We start from the raw sequence: 21,822 nt of genomic DNA, 5'->3' as shown, positions 1-21,822 counted from the left end.
TTTAATTTTCATTTGCCATATTTACATGATACCAAAGCTCACCCACAGATTGCTTGTTAATCACAAAGGAACAAACATTCCCATAAAATTCATTGTATATATTCCCTCCAGGGATCCAGCTGTCAGTGATCAGTGATCCAACCAGCATCCCTAATGGTGGGATGGCTGGATGTGTGCCACCTGATATGGTGAATGTGAAATAAGCAGCATCTCCTATGAAACAGTCTTGCCAAAAATGTTTAACCCGAATCTTAAGATCTAACAATGGGTTAATAGGAATCACATTGACTAGAAAAATAAGTCAGACAACACCAGGAAGTGCCATCAGACAGATCCAGAATGTGAAGACCTTCTACAAGACTCCCCTCCTGGTCTCTTCAAAAAGTCAATGTCGGGCTTCCCTGGTGGCGCAGTGGTTGAGAGTCTGCCTGCCGATGCAGGGGACATGGGTTCGTGCCCCGGTCCGGGAAGATCCCACCTGCCACGGAGCGGCTGGGACTGTGGGCCATGGCCGCTGAGCCTGCGTGTCCGGAGCCTGTTCTCCACAACGGGAGAGGCCACACCAGTGAGAAGCCCGCGTACTGCCAAAAAAAAAAAAAAAAAAAGTCAGTGTCATGGAAAAAAGTGGGGGTGGATTGGTTGGGTTAAAAGAGATTTAGAGACATAAAAAAACAAATGCAATTAATGATTTTTGTTTGGATTCTGGTTTGGGGGGGGAAGCTATAGGAGATATTTGGGGAATGATTGGGGAATTTGAATCAGGACCAGATATTAGATAATATGAGGGACTTATTATATTCGTTAGGTGCGATAATCAAATGGGATATGTAGGAGAATTTTTAAAGATATATGATGCAGTATTTAAGGGTAAAATGTCATGATATCTGTAATTTAATTTGAAGTGGTTCAGCAAAAATATTCAGGGAAATGAAGCAATAGTAAAATGTTAGCAGTAGTTGAAAATGTGATCATTCATTGTAGTATTTTTTCTGCTTTCATGTATGCTTGGAATTCTTCACAATGGAAAGTTAAAATGAAAAGAAGCTAATCTCCACCAGGGCTGTGTGACCTTCTACAAGTTGCTCAACATCTCTCAGCTTTTTTTTTTCCTCATTGCAAAAGGGATATAATCTCTAACTCATTGTGGTGTTGTTTGGATTTGCAGTTTGCCATGAATAGTGCTAGGCATGTAATGAGTGTTCTGTGGAGGCTCCATTTCCTACCTTTCTTTGTTAAAACAGCTTTGACTCTAATAGCAACTGCAAGATGTAAAAACTATGATAGAAACTAAAGTATTAAAAAATCTTCAATTCTTAGAAGTCAACCAATTCTAATTAGAGCGTTGTCAACATTTAAATCACCTAAACAGGTGACTGAATCAAAGAACTGGTATTTAAAACAGCAATGACATACTGTTAATTGCTTATAAATTTAGCCAAACTTTTTTTTTAATCCATTTTATACACATCAGTGTATACATGTCAATCCCAATTGCCCAATTCATCACACCAACAACAACAACCGCCCGCCGCTTTCCCCGCTTGGTGTCCATACGTTTGTTCTCTACATCTGTGTCTCAATTTCTGCCCTGCAAACGGGTTCATCTGTACCATTTTTCTAGCTTCCACATATATGCGTTAATATGCAATATTTGTTTTTCTCTTTCTGACTTACTTCATTCTGTATGACAGTCTCTAGATTTATCCACGTCTCTACAAATGACCCAGTTTCGTTCCTCTTTATGGCTGAGTAATATTCCATTGTATATATGTACCACATCTTCTTTATCCATTCGTCTGTCAATGGGCATTTAGGTTGCTTCCATGACCTGGCTATTGTAAAGAGTGCTGCAATGAACATTGGGGTGCATGTGTCTTTTTGAATTATGGTTTTCTCTGGGTATATGCCCAGTAGTGGGGTTGCTGGGTCATATGGTAATACTATTTTTAGTTTTTTAAGGAGCCTCCATACTGTTCTCCATAGTGGCTGTATCAATTTATGTTCCCACCAACAGTGCAAGAGGGTTCCCTTTTCTCCACACCCTCTCTAGCATTTGTTGTTGGTAGATTTTCTGATGATGCCCATTCTAACTGGTGTGAGGTGGTACCTCATTGTAGTTTTGATTTGCATTTCTCTAATGATTAGTGATGTTGAGGAGCTTATCATGTGCTTCATGGCCATCTGTATGTCCTCTTCGGAGAAATGTCTATTTAGGTCTTCTGCCCATTTTTTTGATTAGGTTGTTTGTTTTTTTAATATTGAGCTGCATGAGATGTTTATATATTTTGGAGATTAATCCTTTGTCCGTTGATTCATTTGCAAATATTTTTTCCCATTCTGAGGGTTGTCTTTTCTTCTTGTTTGTGGTTTCCTTTGCTTTGCAAAAGCTTTGAAGTTTCATTAGGTCCCATTTGTTTATTTTTGTTTTTATTTCCATTACTCGAGGAGGTGGATCAAAAAAGATCTTGCTGTGATTTTTGTCAAAGAGTGTTCTTCCTGTGTTTTCCTCTAAAAGTTTTATAGTGTCCAGGCTTACATTCAGGTCTCTAATTCATTTTGAATTTATTTTTGTGTATGGTGTTAGGACGTCTTCTAATTGCATTCTTTTACATGTAGCTGTCCAGTTTTCCCAGCACCACTTATTGAAGACACTCTGTTTTCTCCATTGTGTATCCTTGCCGCCTTTGTTGTAGATTAGTTGACCATAGGTGCGTCGGTTTATCTCTGGGCTTTCCATCCTGTTCCATTGATCTATTTTTCTGTTTCTGTGCCAGTACCATACTGTCTTGATTACTGTAGCATTGTAGTATAGTCTGAAGTCAGGGAGTCTGATTACCCTGACTCCGTTTTTTTCCCTCAAGACTGCTTTGGCTATTTGGGGTCTTTTGTGTCTCCATACAAATTTTAAGATTTTTTGTTCTAGTTCTGTAAAAAATGCCATTGGTAATTTGATAGGGATTCCATTGAATCTGTAGATTGCTTTGGGTAGTATAGTCATTTTCACAATATTGACTGTTCCAACCCAAGAACATGGTATATCTCTCTATCTGTTGGTATCATCTTTAATTTCTTTCATCAGTGTTTATAGTTTTCTGCATACAGGTCTTTTGTCTCCCTAGGTAGGTTTATTCCTAGGTATTTTATCCTTTTTGTTGCAGTGGTACATGGGAGTGTTTCCTTAATTTCTCTTTCAGATTTTTCATCATTAGTGTATAGGAAAGCAAGAGATTTCTGTGCATTAATTTTGTATCCTGCAACTTTACCAAATTCACTGATTAGCTCTAGTAGTTTTCTGGTGGCATCTTTAGGATTCTCTATGTATACTATCATGTTATCTGCAAACAGTGACAGTTTTACTTTTTTTTTCCAATCTGTATTCCTTTTATTTCTTTTTCTTCTCTGATTGCCATGGCTAGGACTTTCAAAACTGTGTTGAATAATAGTGGTGAGAGTGTACATCCTTACCTTTTTCCTAATCTTAGAAGAAATGCTTTCAGTTTTTCACCATTGAGAATTATGTTTGCTGTGGATTTGTCAAATATGGCTTTTATTATGTTGAGGTAGTTTCCCTCTATGCCCACTTTTTGGATAGTTTTTATCAAAAATGGGTGTTGAATTTTGTCAAAAGCTTCTTCTGCATCTATTGAGATGATCATATGGTTTTTATTCTTCAGTTTCTTATTATGCTGTATCACATTGATTGATTTGCGTATACTGAAGAATTCTTGCATCCCTGGGTTAAATCCCACTTGATCGTGGTATATGATACTTTTAATGTGTTGTTGGATTCTGTTTGCTAGTATTTTGTTGAGGATTTTTGCATCTATATTCATCAGTAATATTGGTGTGTAATTTTCTTTTTTTGTAGTAACTTTGTCTGGTTTTGGTATCAGGGTAATGGTGGCCTCGTAGAATGAGTTTGGCAGTGTTCCTTCCTCCACAATGTTTTGGAAGAATTTAAGAAGCATGGGTGTTATCTCTTCTCTAAATGTTTGATACAATTCACCTGTGAAACCATCTGGTCCTGGACTTTTGTTTGTTGGAAGATTTTTAATCACAGTTTCAATTTCATTACTTGTGATTGGTCTGTTCATATTTTCTATTTCTTCCTGGTTCAGTCTTGGAAGGTTATACCTTTTTACGAATTTGTCCATTGCTTCTACGTTGTCCATTTTATTGGCATAGAGTTGCTTCTAGTAGTCTCTTGGGATGCTCTGCATTTCTACAGTGTCTGTTGTAGCTTCTCCTTTTTCATTTCTAATTTTATTGATTTGAGTCCTCTCCCACTTTTTCTTGATGACTCTAGCTAATGGTTTATCAATTTTGTTTATCTTCTCAAAGAACCAGCTTTTAGTTTTATTGATCTTTGCTATTGTTTTCTTTGTTTCTCTTTCATTTATTTCTGCTCTGATCTTTATGATTTCTTTCCTTCTGCTAACTTTGGGCTTTGTTTGTTCTTCCTCTAGTTCCTTTAGGTGTGAGGTTAGATTGTTTATTTGAAATTTTTCTTGTTTCTTGAGGTAGGCTTGTGTAGCTATAAACTTCCTTCTTAGAACTGCTTTTGCTGCATCCCATAGGCTTTGGATTGTGTGCTTTCATTATCATTTGTCTCTAGGTATTTTTTGATTTCCTCTTTGACTTCTTCAGTGATCTCTTGGTTATTTAGTAATGTTTTGTTTATCCTCCATGTGTTTGTGTTTTTTACGTTTTTTTCCCTGTAATTGCTTTCTAATCTCATAGCATTGTGGTCAGAAAAGATGCTTGATATGATTTCAGTTTTCTTAAATTTACTGAATTTAATTTTCTTAATTAAATTTTGTTAAATTTTCTTTAAAAATTTTTCTTAAATTTACTGAATTCCTAAATTTGTGACCCAAGATGTGATCTATCCTGGAGAATGTTCTGTGCGCACTTGAGAAGAAAGTGTAACCTGCTGTTTTTGGATGGAATATCGTATAAGTATCTGTTAAATCTATCTGGTCTATTGTGTCACTTAAAACTTGTGTTTCCTTATTAATTTTCCATTTGGATGATCTTTCCATTGGTGTAAGTGTGGTGTTAAAGTCCCCCACTATTTTTGTGTTACTGTCAATTTCCTCTTTTATAGCTGTTAGCAGTTGCCTTATGTATTGTGGTGCTCCTATGTTGGGTGCATATATATTTATAATTGTTATATCTTCTTCTTGGATTGATCCCTTGATTATTATATAGTGTCCTTCCTTGTCTCTTTCAACATTCTTTATTTTTATTTTTATTTTTTTGGCGGTACGCGGGCCTCTCACTGTTGTGGCCTCTCCCGTTTTGGAGCACAGGCTCCAGATGCGCAGGCTGAGCGGTCATGGCTCACAGGCCCAGCCACTCCACAGCATGTGGGATCTTCCCAGACCGCGGCACAAACCCCTGTCCCCTGTGTCAGCAGGTGGACTCTCAACCACTGCACCACCAGGAAAGCGCAGCATAAAGTTTTTTAAAGGTTGTTTTGTTTTGTTAAAGTATAATTTTCAAAATGATAAATTTATGACTGTCAGAAAATGTAAAATATTATTCTATTTAATTCAGTTAACATGGAAACAGTAAGAGGCTCTGTCCCGTTTAAAGTTTATTTAAGAAGCTAGGGTATTTATAATTGATGAAAGAAATGTTAGAATCAGATATCTGAGTTTGATTGTTTTAAAACGCTTGTTTCGCTTGTTTATGTCCAGCAGGTTATAAATCTTAGGGATTCACTGTTTAACTAGGCAGAAATTATTTACATCTCTCCTGAATAAAATCATATTATACAAGTTAACAGGTAAACTTCTCTAAGATCGTTAATAAATAGTGAGATGAACTAGCTACACTTTCCCTAGACAGTCCTTGAGTGGCCTTATGCCTCCATATGATATTGAAATGACATGTTCCACATTTTTACCTTACTCCCAAACCTCAGATAACTTTCCTGACATTTAGTAACTTTCCTGTCATATGTTATGGATGTTAGTGGCAATTCTACGGAGGTATTTTTTTTTAAGCAAATAAATCCTTCCAAATGCAAAAATAATACAAGGCAGAGTAGAGATAAAAAGTTAGAATGAAATGCAAAGAACCCAGAAGTAGCAAAACAATGTTAAAAAAGAACAAAGTTGGAGGATATACATGACCTGATTTCAAGTCTTGTTACAAAGCCACAGTATTCAAGACAGTGTTATTTGTCAGTTTCCTTACTTCTTTAACTTTCTAAGTGTATAATAACTGTTTTTGCATATAAAATTATTAATTATTATAGCATTTTACTCTTGCAAAGTATATATACTGTATACATTTATACTTCAACTGATGGATAGAATTTCAGCATATTTCCCTTTCAAGTAATTAAAGAATCCATGATATAGTAAGGGAAAGAAGGAGGTTACACAGCAAGAGGTTGAATGTTATCACCTTTTAATTTATGCATATATGCATATATAAAAATTCTAGAATGATGTACATCAGTGTGCCACTGGCAGTTATTTTGTGGTTTTCAAATTGAGGGAAATTTTCACTTGCTTCTGTGTACCTTTCTGAGTAGTCTGATTTTTTTTTTACAGTGAACTTAAGCCCTTTTTAGAATCAGAAACTTAACAAAACTATTTTAATCTGAAAGGAGGGATGAAAGCTTAGTTTTGCTTTTTAATAAATGTCAGCTCTGCCTGCCTACCATGTGTTGTAAAGTTATTCTTCCTATTCATCTTCTAGGGGTGAAGCTCAGTAGCCTTCTTGGTAAAAAGGGAAACTTGGAAAAGCTCCAGAGCTACTGGGAAGTTGGATTTTTCCTGGGAGCAAGTGTCCTGGCCAATGACCACTTGAGAGTCATTCAAGCATCTGAAAAGCTCTTTAAACTGAAGACACCTGCATGGTAATAGTAAATTGTTAGGTGTTCGTACAGTTATTTTTGATAAAAGCTCGTATCACTTGTTTCTAAATTGTTAAATCTGTTGAACTGACAAGGGATTTTATTTGCTTAGAGAATAAAATGCAGAATCTAGAGGAAAAAGTGATTGATGCTCGTGAATAAAATGTGTTATATGTAGGTTCTGATGGCTTTGGACACAGGTGTGTCCACCGGCCACCAAACTTAGCCTTTCCATCACACTGACCAACCTGCTAGCCTAGGTTGGCCAGTGTCACCCACTTGAATCATGCAAAGGCCTCGAATTTTACACCTGCAACTCTAATCAGCAGATTCACAAGCTTCCATCTCAGCCTTCCCAGCCTCTGCTCCAAACATGTGCCCTTTGTTTCCTTCATGATCTAATCTCACTTTTGGAATTCTCATTCTTGATTTTCACTTCTTTTTACTCAGGGTTTACTGACACATTTAGATGTTTCCTATATTATGTGTGTTTTTCTAATTTCAAATTTTTCTTGGGATGTACCCAAGTCTCATCACTATGGATGTGGTAATTGGAGAGATGAAAACAAAATTCCATCTGCATTTAGGACTGTTTTTTTTTGTTTGTTTGTTTTTTTTGCTGTACGTGGGCCTCTCACTGTTGTGGCCTCTCCCGTTGCGGAGCACAGGCTCCGGACACGCAGGCCCAGCGGCCACGGCTCACAGGCCCAGCCGCTCCGCGGCACGTGGGATCTTCCCGGACCGGGGCACGAACCCGTGTCCCCTACATCGGCAGGCGGACTCTCAACCACTGCGCCACCAGGGAAGCCCTAGGACTGTTTTTTTAATGCTAATTTTATCGTGCATCACATGTAATGATTGACCATTAGCTGTAAAGACTTTTAAAGGTTAACTGTGATATCAAGAAAGGCTCAGAGCGCTCAGAGCTCAGGCCACTGACTTCTTTTCATCAGAGGGACCATTTGAGGAAATTCTCACCATGGTAGACCTTCATGTCTTCTTAATGCCTTTCCTCACGTTCAGATCTCCTTTATTAGCAAATCCTCCCCAGCATTGCTCCCATAGTGATCTTTCTAAAATGCATGTTTGACCCTTCCCCTCCACTGAAATCTTTAAATCAGCGTAGTCTAATGGCTCCTCGAAGCCTAAGGGATAAAGTCCACCTCCTTGGCATGGCAAACAAGGTGTGCCCTTAGTCATTTAACCTCAGCCCTTGTCACACCCCTAGGTTTACGCTGCTCTCTATTTACTCTGAACATGCCAGTTTCTGACGTCATGCCATTGTGTCTCAGCACACACTGAGCATCGTCTTCCAGCCCTCTTCTCCACCTGGGGAACACTCGCAGATCACATCAGCTCATAAATCACATGCTGGCCTAAAACCCTTCCCCACACCCAGAGAGACGATGGTGGATGTTGTTATGTACACTGTGATTCTTTCATCTCTGGAAATTTTCTTCTGTCGTGTTTCCGTCGTTCTTTAGTCATATCTCTATTGATACTGATTGTATGACTTTTGTTAGTCGCATCTCTGTGAGTTACAGCTCCGTGGGCATTTATTTCATGGTGCTATAATACCTGTTACATTTCTGTCTCCTCAACACCATGTGCAGCTTGAGGACAGGGCTGTACTGTCAGTAGCATGTCAACAGCAGGCATTCAGCAAATGGCATGAAAATAACTGAACCAATAAATGCACACGTTTACATGCAGCCAAGTTGGTTATTTCTTTATGATGACCATTCCGATGATGGCTGAAGAGGAGACTGAAGCATGGTTATAAAGAGCTTTGGTCTGAGGTGTCTTGGCTTCTGTTGACAAGAAAACAGACGTTATTTTATGCAATAATAATAACAACCACAAAACAATGCTTTGTTTCCATTAACTTAATGGTAACTTCCATGTTTATAGTTTACAAAGTGCTTGCTTACCCATTATCTCATATAATTATCTTGCTCCTCATTTTTTCCTGACTTTTTCCTTTGAGGCACCATCTATCTTAAGATTTGAGGATATTTGTGTAATATATATGAGCTGAGTTACTTTAGAGCAAAATAATATCCCTTATGATCAGTCTACTTAGAAAAGCTTTCTCAAGGGAGCATATTTTAAAACAAATGCATTAACCACTTTCTTGAATAGAATAGGCATTACTTTAAAAGTCGTGTTTTAAGTAGATGTATTGTTCAGTCCAAGTTACTTAAGCTGTCTAAGCCTCAGTTTCCTCATCTTTACAATGGAGGTAAAATGGCCTACTTTACTGAATTTTTGTGAGATTTAAGCGAGGTAACGTGATAGTACATGACATATAACAAATAATAAAGTTTAGTGACTTGGCATGTATAATTATTAATGCCATATTTAAATTATATTTACAGAGTAAGCCTGGGATAGATGGAACAGGTGGTTCTAAATTTGCCTATTATGTGTCTTATATCTTTTGATTTTTTTAGGTACCTCAAGTCTATTGTAGAGACGATTTTGATATATAAGCATTTTGTGAAACTGACTTCAGAACAGCCTGTGGCCAAGCAGGAACTTGTGGACTTCTGGATGGATTTCCTGGTTGAGGCCACAAAGACAGATGTCACTGTAGTTAGGTTTCCAGTAAGTACTCTTCACGTAACTCTAAGGACATTTATGTTTTGTTTCTTTTATTTAAAGAACATCTTACACTTGTGATTGTGGCTGTATTAATGTGCTGGTTTTCATGCCCTAAAATGAAGATGGTCATCTGGTTAATATATTTATATTCCACAAATTGGTTTGCTTTAGCTTACTTTCTAAAATAACTTCTCACAATCAGAGAAATGAGATACATTTTCATGTTTTTTCCATGAAACTTGTTGGTTTCCTTTGATAAGTTGTAACATGTGCTTTCCCAAGAAAAGATTATCTCTTAGCTCAGGAAGTCAAGATATCTCTTCAGACCAGATGAATGGCTGTTTTTCATTCATACTACAGTTTTGTTGACATTGTCAACATCAATATCATCAACATTATTGTGGTGAAAAGTGTCAGGCTCACCTGCATTGTTACTCCATCACTACCACTTACTACCCATGTGGGTCAGAGTTAGATGCGGTGTCCCCAGTCACTTTTTACAGTGCTTTAGAGGCTGGGAAATGCTGCCTTATAGGTTCTGGCCTGCAACTCATTTTGGCTAGTCTCTATCAAATTTACATATTTAAATGTATATCACACACACACACACATACATACACATACACTTTAAAAATATATTGTCCATCTCAGCTGGTGCCATCCCCATACTGATAGTTCTTGTAATACCATCCAAAGCAATATAGCTTTGGTATCCAATTCAAGAATTACTGGCAACTGACTGTGTACACAGATCTCTTCCCATGTCAAAGTGATGCCATAAATCTCTCTGTTTTGAGCTCTCTTTGTCTCGGTTTTTCATACTCAGAGGTGGTGACTACTCTCAATTTTTTTTTTCAATTCTTTTTATAAAATCTTGTTTTCTAGTTCTTGTTAGTAGGATCAAATTTTTCATTTAATTAAATCCATCACTGGCATTAACTCTCTTCCTTTACTCTTGCTTCCAGATGAAGCTGTAAGCTCAGGAGTATCTTTAGTTGAAAAGCGTTTCAAACTAAAACACTTCACTCTATTTTCTAGCCTAGATAATGTGTAGTCTAGGAAAATACTTATCTCAGAGTGAGCTGGCAGCTTGCCTTTAGCTAGTGCTCTGATGGTAGTAAACGTGGTAGTGAAAGAAGACAGCACAGAACTGAAGTATTTAATCAACTGTTGCTGGACTAAGAAAGTTGGCTATGAGAGGAAACCACTCATATTAGCTATTCTGAGCTAATTTAAATTACTTTAACATGAATTAGTCTGTCATAAGGTGAATATAAAAAAAATAAAACCAGAAAATAATAAGAGAGAAGCCAGGAGAATATAGGTATATGCTCCAGGAAAGAGAGGCTTTCTTAAGCAAGAAAGGGACCTATAAGCCCCAAAGGCAAACATTGACCAATTTGGTTTCATTAAAAATTCAAGTTTTTGTTCACCTTAAAAAAAAACCCACCATAAACATGGCAAATGTTAGTTAGGGAGAGAATATTTAATACTAGTGCTGCAAAAGGATCAATTTGTTGAATATGCAAAAAAACAAAACAAACACAAACAAATAAAAACAACTCCTACAGACTGATAAGCAAGAGAAACAGAAAAATGGTCAAATCCTATGAAAAGATAAGTAACCTCACTAGGTAGCCAAAAAATGCAAATTAACACAAGACACCATGGTACCTCTGCCATTTTGCATGTGTGCAAATGTATGTGTAGGATAAATTCCCAGAAGTGGAATAGATTCATATTGCATGTTGCCTTCTGTAGGGATAATATCAATTGACATTCCCACTGGCAATATATGAAACTACCTGCTTTTACAAAGTCTCTCCAAACAAGTGTATTTATCAGATTTGTACTTTTGCTAAACGTATAGATGAAAAATGGCATATTGGGGTCATTTGAGTTAGTATTTCTCTTATTATGCGTGAGTTTATGCACATGATTAAGTTCATATGTTTAAAAGACCACTCAGCGATTTAAAAAAAAGAGAAGAATTTGTTGCCAACATTTAAAAATGAAGAGAGTTGAACCTTCTGTGCTGGCTGTGAGGGAGTAAATGGTCTTGATACTGCTATAAATCACTGTAAAATCTGAGATAATCTCTTCTTGGGAAAGCACATTTTACAACTTGTCAAAGGAAACCACCAAAATATATAAAACAACTGTTTGCAGGCATTAAACAGCAATCATGTGAGGGCTGCCATCCTTGAGAGGGGAAGTACTAGAGCTGAGTCCCAGCTTCATCTGCTCTTTTTTCACTAAGGTCATTTTTCTGGCTGCAGCCCAAGGAAGTGGCTTCTCGCTGGGCAGCACCAGCAGGGATCAGTGTTCAGGATCCTAAGACAGCTGGAATATGAGGGACAGGGTGTTGGAGAAGGGGGAGCCTTGACGAGTGAGCCCCAGGATTCTGCCTGCGTATTTCCCTTGAGCCCTAGGGCACCTCCTCGACGGTGTGAACGAGGAGTAAGCACGTCCTGAATTAAAGATTACTAGATTACTAGACATTCTAAGGAGCAGGAAAAAGTGACATAATAAGAGCTAAAACCAGCCAATAGAGGTATTCCCCAAGCTGATTCTCATGTTGTAGTTCCCAGGTAAGGACGTCACATAAGTATAATACGATTTTAAGGAAAATAAAGGAAAAGATGGACAAAATGGATGGAAAGGTGGAGTATTTCAGCTGAAAAATAAAGTTTATAAAACATCAAATGAAAAATAAGGAGAATTCACATAAAAATCCAGACAGACCTTTGGTAACTACTCTTGAAAAATTAAAGGGATGGGGAATTTGTAACTGCATTCTCCAAAAGCAGCAATCTCCTGAGCCAACTGGATGCTACCATTTAAGAGGTCAATTACAGTCCCATTCATCCTGCTTCACTCACTCACCTTTTCCACTCACTCCCTGAAATCACTGGAATTTGCTGCCCATGCTCTACTGCATAGAGAAAGGCAAGCTTCTAGTGCCTGTGGTTCTGCATCAGTCACTATAACTCTTCGTGTCCTTAGAGTAACAGCTTCTGTAGCTCACACTTGTGAAGGCTGCGATAGGTCTTGATTGTGGTGATTACCTTATCCTTCTTTGGAAGTAGGTTTGACCAGGTTACTTATATTAGAAAATATTTAGGGGAGGTTGGGTCAAGATGGCAGAATTGAAGGACGTGCGAGCACTCCCTCTTGCGAAAGCACCAGAATCACAATTAACTGCTGAACAGTCATCAACAGGAAGACACTGGAACTCACCAAAAAAGATACCTCACATCCAAAGACAAAGGAGAAGCCACAATGAGACTGTAGGAGGGGTGCAATCACAGTAAAATCAAATCCCATAACTGCTGGGGAGGTGACTCAAAAACCAGAGAACAATTATACCACAGAAGCCCACCCACTGGAGTGAAGGTTCTGAGCCCCACGTCAGGCTTCCCAACCTGGGGGTCCAGCAACAGGAGGAGGAGTTCCCAGATTCCTTTGAAGAACCAGTTAATGTAGGGATCTGAGTGTATGTATCATATTGAGAACTCCATAACGGACCACGTAACAAATAATGCTACTGGTATGAATATTATTGAGAAGTAATCTATTTTTCAGCTAAGTGTTAATTTAAGGGTTTGAAGGGTGATCCAATGTCAGTTTGAAATAACTATTTCTTGGCCTGTATGGACAAATATTATTGTTGGAACTAGTCTGGTAATGAAAGTATATGAGACAGACTTCAGACTTTGAAGGCTAGCATGATTTGATTGCAGGACTTCAACAGGACTGGGGGAAACAGAGACTCCACTCTTGGAGGGCACACAAAGTAGTGTGCGCATCAGGACCCAGGGGGAAGGAGCAGTGACCCCAGGGGAGACTGAACCAGACCTACCTGCTAGTGTTGGAGGCTCTCCTGCAGAGGCGGGGGGTGGCTTTGTCTCACCAGGAGGACAAGGACACTGTCAACAGAAGTTCTGGGAAGTACTCCTTCGCAGGAGCCCTCCTCAAAGCTGCCATGAGCCCCACCAAAGAGCCTGTAGCTTCCAGTGCTGGGTTCCTCAGGCCAAACAATCAACAGGGAGGGAACTCAGCCCCACCCATTAGCAGACAAGCAGATTAAAGGTTTACAGAGCTCTGCCCACCAGAGCAACACCCAGCTCTACCCACCACCAGTCCCTCCCATCAGGAAGCTGGCACAGCCTCTTAGATAGCCTCATCCACCAGAGGGCACATCAGAAGCAAGAAGAACTAGAGTCCTGCAGTCTGTAGAATGAAAACCACATTCACAGAAAGATAGCCAATGAAAAGGCAGAAGACTATGTACCAGAGGAAGGAACAAGATAAAACCTCAGGAAAACAATTAAATGAAGTGGAGATAGGCAACCTTCCAGAAAAAGAATTCAGAATAATGATAGTGAAGATGATCCAGGACCTCAGAAAAAGAATGAAGGCAAAGATCAAGCAGATGTAAGAAATGTTTAACAAAGACCTAGAAGAATTAAAGAACAAACACCTAGAAGAATTAAAGAACAAACAGAGATGAAGAGTACAATAAATGACATGAAAAAGACACTAGAAGGAATCAGTAGCAGAATAACTGAGGCAGAAGAACAGATAAGTGACCTGGAAGACAGAATGGTAGAATTCACAGCTGCAGAACAGAATAAAGAAAAAAGAATGAAAAGAAATGAAGACAGCCTGACACCTCTGGGACAACATTAAATACACCAACATTTGCGTTATAGGTGTCCCAGAAGTAGAAGAGAGAGAGAAAGGACCTGAGAAAATACTTGAAGAGATTATAGTTGAAAACTTCCCTAACATGGGAAAGGAAATAGTCACCCAAGTCCAGGAAGTGCAGAGAGTCCCAGGCAGGATAAACCCAGGGAGAAACACACCAAGTAATCAAACTGACAAAAATTAAAGACAAAGAAAAATTATTAAAAGCAACAAAGGAAAAATGACAAATAATATACAAGGAAACTCCCATAAGGTTAATAGCTGATTTCTCAGCGGAAACTCTACAAGCCAGAAGGGAGTGGCACAATATATTTAAAGTGATGAAAGGGAAGAACCTACAACCAAAATTACTCTACCTGGCAAGGATCTCATTCAGATTCGATGGAGAAATCCAAAGCTTTACAGACAAGCAAAAGATAAGAGAATTCAGCACCACTAAACCAGCTCTACAAAAAATGCTAAAGAAACTTCTCTAAGTGGGAAACACAAGAGAAGAAAAGGACTTACAAAAACAAACCCAAAACAATTAAGAAAATGGTAACAGCAGCATATATATGGATAATTACCTTAAGTGTGAATGGATTAAATGCTCCAACCAAAAGACACAGGCTTGCTGAATGGATACAAAAACAAGACCCATATATATGCTGTCTACAAGAGACCCACTTCAGACCTAGGGACACATTCAGACTGAAAGGGAGGGGCTGGAAAAAGATACTCCATGGAAATGGAAATCAAAAGAAAGCTGGAGTAGCAATACTCATATCAGATAAAAGAGACTTTAAAATAAAGAATGTTGCAAGACACAAGGAAGGACACTACATAATGATCAAGGGATCAATCCAAGAAGATACAACAATTATAAATATATATGCACACAACATAGGGGCACTTCAATACGTAAGGCAAATGCTAACACCTATAAAAGAGGAAATTGACAGTAACACAGTGGTAGTGGGGGACTTTAACACCTCACTTACACCAATGGACAGATCATCCAGACAGAAAATTAATAAGGAAACACAAGCTTAAAATGACACAAAAGACCAAATAGATTTAATTGATATTTATGGGACATTCCATCCGAAAACAGCAGATTACACTTTCTTCTCAAGTGCACATGGAACATTCTCTAGGATAGACCACACCTTGTGTCACAAATCAAGCCTTGGTACATTCAAGAAAATGGAAATCATATCAAGCATCTTTTCCAACCAAAACGCTATGAGATTAGAAATGAATAACAGGGAAAAAAACATAAAAAACACAAACACATGGAGGCCAAACAATACATTACTAAATAACCAAGAGATCACTGAAGAAATCAAGGAGGAAATCAAAAAATACCTAGAGACAAATGACATTGAAAACACGACGATCCAAAACCTATGAGATGCAGCAAAAGCAGTTCTAAGAGGGAAGTTTATAGCAATACAATCCAACCTCAAGAAACAAGAAAAATCTCAAATAAACAATCTAACCTTACACCTAAAGGAACTTGAGAAAGAAGAACAAATAAAACCCCAAGTTAGTGGATGGAAAGAAATCATAAAGATCAGAGCAGAAATAAATGAAATAGAAACAAACAAAAAAAACAATACTGAAGATCAATAAAACTAAAAGCTGGCTCACTGAGAAGCAAAATTGATAAACCTTTAGCCAGACTCATCAAGAAAAAGAGGGAGAGGACTCAATCAATAAAACTAGAAATGAAAAAGGAGAAGTTACAATGGATACCGCAGAAATACAAAGCATCATAAGAGACTACTACAAGCAACTCTATGCCAATATAATGGACAACCTGGAAGAAATGGACAAATACTTAGAAAGGTATAAACTTCCAAGACTGAACCAGGAAGAATTAGAAAATATGAACACACCAATCACAAGTATTGAAATTGAAATTGAAACTGTGATCAAAAATTTTCCAACAAACAAAAGTCCAGAACCAGATGGCTTCACAGGTGAATTCTATCAAACATTTAGAGAAGAATTAACACCCATCCTTCTCAAACTCCAAAAAATTGCAGAGGAAGGAACACTCCCAAACTCATTCTATGAGGCCACCATCATCCTGATACCAAAACCAGACAAGGATGCTACAAGAAAAGAAGATTACAGACCAGTATTGCTGAGTAATATAGATGCAAAAATCCTCAACAAAATACCAGCAAACAGAATCCAACAACACATTAAAAGTATCATATACCATGACCAAGTGAGATTTAACCCAGGGATGCAAGAATCTTCAATATACACAAATCAATCAATGTGATGCAGCATATTAACAAACTGAAGAATAAAAACCATATGATCATCTCAATAGATGCAGAAAAAGCTATGGACAAAATTCAACACCATTTTTTTTTAATATTTATTTATTTATTTATTTATTTATGGCTGTGTTGGATCTTCGCTGTTGTTCGCGGGCTTTCTCTAGTTGTGGCGAGCGGGGACTACTCTTCGTTGCGGTGTACAAGCTTCTCATTGCAGTGGCTTCTCTTCTTGCAGAGCACATGCTATAGCTGCGCGGGCTTCAGTAGTTGTGGCTCACAGGCTCTAGAGCGCAGGCTCAGTAGTTACGGCGCACAGATTTAGTTGCTCCGCCACATGTGGGATCTTCCCAGACCAGGGCTCGAGCTCATGTCCCCCTGCATTGGCAGGCGGATTCTTAACCACTGCACCACCAAGGAAGTCCCAACACCCATTTTTGATAAGAACTATCCAGAAAGTGGGCATAGAGGGAAACTACCTCAACATAGTAAAAGCCGTATATGACAAATCCACAGCAAACTTCATTCTCAATGGTGAAACACTGAAAGCATTTCTTCTAAGATCAGGAACAAGGCAAAGATGTCCACTCTCGCCACTATTATCCAACATAGTTTTGGAAGTCCTAGCCACGGCAATCACAGAAGAAAAAGAAATAAAGGGAAGACAGATTGGAAAAGAAAAAGTAAAACTGTCACTGTTTGCAGATGACATGATACTATACATAGAGAATCCTAAAGATGCCACCAGAAAACTACTAGAGCTAATCAATGAATTTGGTAACGTTGCAGGATACAAAAGTAATGCACAGAAATCTCTTGCATTCCTATACACTAATGATGAAAAATCAGAAAGAGAAATTAAGGAAACACTCCCATGTACCACTGCAACAAAAAGGATAAAATACCTAGGAATAAACCTACCTAGGGAGACAAAAGACCTGTATGCAGAAAACTATAAACACTGATGAAAGAAATTAAAGATGATACCAACAGATAGAGAGATATACCATGTTCTTGGGTTGGAACAGTCAATATTGTGAAAATGACTATACTACCCAAAGCAATCTACAGATTCAATGGAATCCCTATCAAATTACCAATGGCATTTTTTACAGAACTAGAACAAAAAAATCTTAAAATTTGCATGGAGACACAAAAGACCCCGAATAGCCAAAGCAGTCTTGAGGGAAAAAAATGGAGCCAGAGGAATCAGACTCCCTGACTTCAGACTATACTACAAAGCTACAGCAATCAAGACAGTATGGTACTGGCACAAAAACAGAAAGATAGATCAATGGAACAGGATAGAAAGCCCAGAGATAAACCGACGCACCTATGGTCAACTAATCTATGACAAAGGAGGCAAGGATATACAATGGAGAAAAGACAGTCTCTTCAATAAGTGGTGCTGGGGGCTTCCCTGGTGGCACAGTGGTTGAGAGTCCGCCTGCCGATGCAGGGGACACGGGTTCGTGCCCTGGTCCAGGAGGATCCCACATGCTGCGGAGCGGCTGGGCCCATGAGCTATGGCCGCTGAGCCTGTGCGTCCGGAGCCTGTGCTCCACAGCAGGAGAGGCCACAGCAGTGAGAGGCCCACTTACCGCAAAAAAAAAAAAAAAAAAAAAGTGCTGGGAAAACTGGGCAGCTACATGTAAAAGAATGAAATTAGAACACTCCCTAACACCGTACACAAAAATAAACTCAAAGTGGGCTTCCCTGGTGGCGCAGTGGTTGAGAGTCTGCCTACCGATGCATGGGATATGGGTTTGTGCCCCGGTCCAGGAAGATCCCACATGCCGCGGAGTGGCTAGGCCCATGAGCCATGGCTGCTGAGCCTGTGCATCTGGAGCCTGTGCTCTGCAATGGGAGAGGCTGCAACAGTGAGAGACCCGCCACCGCAAAAAAAAAAAAAAAAACTCAAAGTGGATTAGAGACCTAAATGTAAGACCGGACACTATAAAACTCTTAGAGGAAAACATAGGAAGAACACTCTTTGACATAAATCACAGCAAGATCTTTTTTGACCCACCTCCGAGAGAAATGAAAATAAAAACGAAAATAAACAAATGGGACCTAATGAAACTTAAAAGCTTTTTCACAGCAAAGGATACTATAAACAAGACGAAAAGGCAACCCTCTGAATAGGAGAAATATTTGCAAATGAATCGTTGGACAAAGGATTAATCTCCAAAATATATAAACAGCTCATACAGCTCAATATTAGAAAAACAAACAACCCAATCAAAAAAATGGACAGAAGACCTAAATAGACATCTCTCCAAAGAAGACATACAGATGGCCAAGAGGCACATGAAAAGCTGCTCAGCATCACTAATTATTAGAGAAATGCTAATCAAAACTACAATGAGGTATCACCTCACACCGGTTAGATTGTGCACCATTAGAAAATCTACAAGCAACAAATGCTGGAGAGGGTGTGGAGAAAAGGGAACCCTCTTGCACTGTTGGTGGGAATGTGAATTGATACAGCCACCATGGAAAACAGTGTGGAGGTTCCTTAAAAAACTAAAAATAGAATTACCATATGACCCAGCAATCCCACTACTGGGCATATACCCAGAGAAAACCATAATTCAAAAAGACACGTATGGGCTTCCCTGGTGGCACAATGGTTGAGAGTCCACCTGCTGATGCAGGGGACACAGGTTCGTGCCCCAGTCCAGGAAGATCCCACATGCCGCAAAGCGGGTAGGCCCGTGAGCCATGGCCACTGAGCCTGCGCGTCCAGAGCCTGTGCTCCGCAACAGGAGAGGCCACAACAGTGAGAGGCCCGCATACTGCAAAATAAATAAATAAAAAAGACCCATGCACCCCAATGTTCATTGCAGCACTATTTACAATAGCCATGTCATGGAAGCAACCTAAATGCCCATCGACAGGCGAATGGATAAGGAAGATATGGTACATATATACAAGGGAATATTACTCAGCCATAAAAAGGAACAAAACTGGGTCATTTGTAGAGACGTGGATAAATCTAGAGACTGTCAAACGGAGTGAAGTCAATAAGAGAAAAACAAATATTGTATATTAACGCATGTATGTGGAACCTAGAAGAATGGTACAGATGACCCGGTTTGCAGGGAAGAAATAGAGACACAGATGTAGAGAACAAACATATCGACACCAAGGAGGGAAAGCAGGGTGGTGGGGTGGTGGTGGTGGTGGTGTGATGAATTGGGAGATTGGGATTGACATTTATACACTAATATGTATAAAAAAGATAAGAACCTGCTGTATAAAAATAAAATACAAAAAAAAGAAGAAAATATTTAATTTAATTGTCTCCATTTATCTCACTACCATATCCATTCTCATGCTTCCAGGAAATAAGTGTGACCCTGGGCAAAAGAAAAGAGACGAAAGTTTCTTTGGGAAATGAAAGGTCCCATCATTTATTATTATTTGAGTTTAGGTTGATTTATTCTTTTTCCTGACCTCTCTTCTGTGTGTATTTTCTTTCCTGCCTACATTGGAGACCATCAACCCATCACTTAATGTCAGTCAAGAAGAAGAGGAGGTGGTGTTTTCACAGATGCTATAGGAGCTTAGATATGTACCTCTACTTAATATCTGCTCTTTAGAGTTTACAGGCCTTGCTGTCTTCCTTCACACTTCAGAAGTTAGCCGTTAATTGTAATGTTAACCGATATAAAAGACTAGAAACTAAAAGCAAGAATGTGTATACTCTCTAGCAAGTTGTATCTAGCTGGTTTTGTCAAATTGCCTCCTTTTTTCTTGTCTTTTCTCAGGCTTTCTGTGACATCCACAATACGTGCTACAAATTCTTCACATTTTGTCGTTTCAAGGCCAGTTCAAAGGGCTCAGCGAGCATTAGAGAATAATAGTTGCAACGAGTTTTTTATTCCTTATCTCAAGATAAGAAACACATAGTTCAGATTTTATCTATTAGAAATATTTGAAACAATACTGCCATCATTTAAGAAGACAGGAGATAATCTGTGCTGTGCTTTTCTAATGTTAGATAGCGGGCCATTAGGGAACATTGTCAGCGGAGTGACTTGGGTGCGATTTTGGGAAACCCACCTTTTATTCCCTATTGTTCGTTTTAATTTCAAAGCACTGGGATACTTAGATTTGAGAGCACCATTTGTGCCAAACTCAGATTTAATATTAATGATTTTCATTATTATTAATTGGTGCCACTTAGCTGTCTGTTGATGGGAATTTGTACCTTGATTCACATGATATGTTTCTGAATCAGACTATGTTCCCCATTGGGCTCTTACTGTGTGTTTATTTTGATACATGCCATCTTATTTTCATAGCTAGAGCCTGACCAAGAATTCTGTATGCCCTTAAAGTTTTTTATGCTCAAGTAAAGAAAATTTTGTCTTTCTAATCCCCTTTCTCTAGTTCTCTGTACCTTAACTTAAAGAAAAACAAGTATTCCAGTTTCTCTGAGTGTTAAGTATTTTCTTTTCTTTCCAAGTATTTCTACTTAAGACTGCACAGAAATTTTGAGCTAGATAGGTGCCTTTAAGTGTTTGTACAATTAGGTAATATCTGTAGCACCTTTGAAATCAGGGCACGTGTGGCATTTTAATGTTATTTGCTCCTAATATGAGATATTAGCAATAATATAATACATCATCCAGTCCTTTGATGGAGATTCTCATCTCATTTGTCATATATCCGTCATATATCTCCAAAACAGGAGCAAGTTTTATTTCTCTCTTTCTCTCACAAAATTAAATAAATCATTATTAAAGATACCTGTCTTATCTTGAAGGCAGTGCAAAAACATTATTTCATGCAACTACGTTCATTTCTTTGGTTTATATATAAAACTCTTTCAATAATAATCAAAATCATTTCTCAATCCCTTTATAAGGGTATGAAAACCATACTACTACATCTTTATGATAAGGTGTGGCCGCAGAAAATCAAAAATAAGTATGTGACACTCTATATATGGAATCTTTTCTGTGCACAGAATTATTTGTTTTACCACATTTCTGCCTTTCTTTGACACATTTATATTTATAGAAATAGATTATGGGAAAAGAATATGAAAAAAATAGATATGTATCTGTGTAACTGAATCACTTTGTTGTACACCTGAAACATTGTAAATCAACTATAAAAAAATAAAAATTTTTTAAAAACTAAAAGATTCTGTATTGATTGTAAGGTAAAACAAAAGTTTTTGAATATATATATATATATCATTAGTAGATTCCCTGGGGATAGCAAACCAACATATGGATTTCAAACATTTATTTCTAATTTCTTTAGCAATGAAAGGTAATGCATTACTGGAATTTATAATAATTGTTTAATACCATAAAATGCTCAAAGGACTCATAGGGGTAGCAACAA

General features: G+C 38.3%; 1 protein-coding gene across 3 annotated transcripts in view; it reads left to right on the top strand.

The window, feature by feature from the left end:
* MAP3K5 (mitogen-activated protein kinase kinase kinase 5) overlaps positions 1-21,822 on the top strand; it is a 227,742-nt gene that overhangs the window by 129,580 nt on the left and 76,340 nt on the right. For all 3 annotated transcript variants that reach the window (XM_081251030.1, XM_081251029.1, XM_081251031.1), the window contains exons 9-10: positions 6,715-6,874; positions 9,325-9,478. In XM_081251030.1, coding sequence (XP_081107156.1) covers positions 6,715-6,874; positions 9,325-9,478 — 314 coding nt within the window. The remainder of the gene's footprint in view (positions 1-6,714; positions 6,875-9,324; positions 9,479-21,822) is intronic.

This window comes from Mesoplodon bidens (assembly GCF_964165515.1).
Source record: "Mesoplodon bidens genome assembly, chromosome: 12".
NCBI classification, from domain to species: Eukaryota; Metazoa; Chordata; class Mammalia; order Artiodactyla; family Ziphiidae; genus Mesoplodon; species Mesoplodon bidens.
The sequence above is the reverse complement of the archived record's forward strand: the minus strand, read 5'-3'. Positions and strand labels throughout refer to the sequence as shown.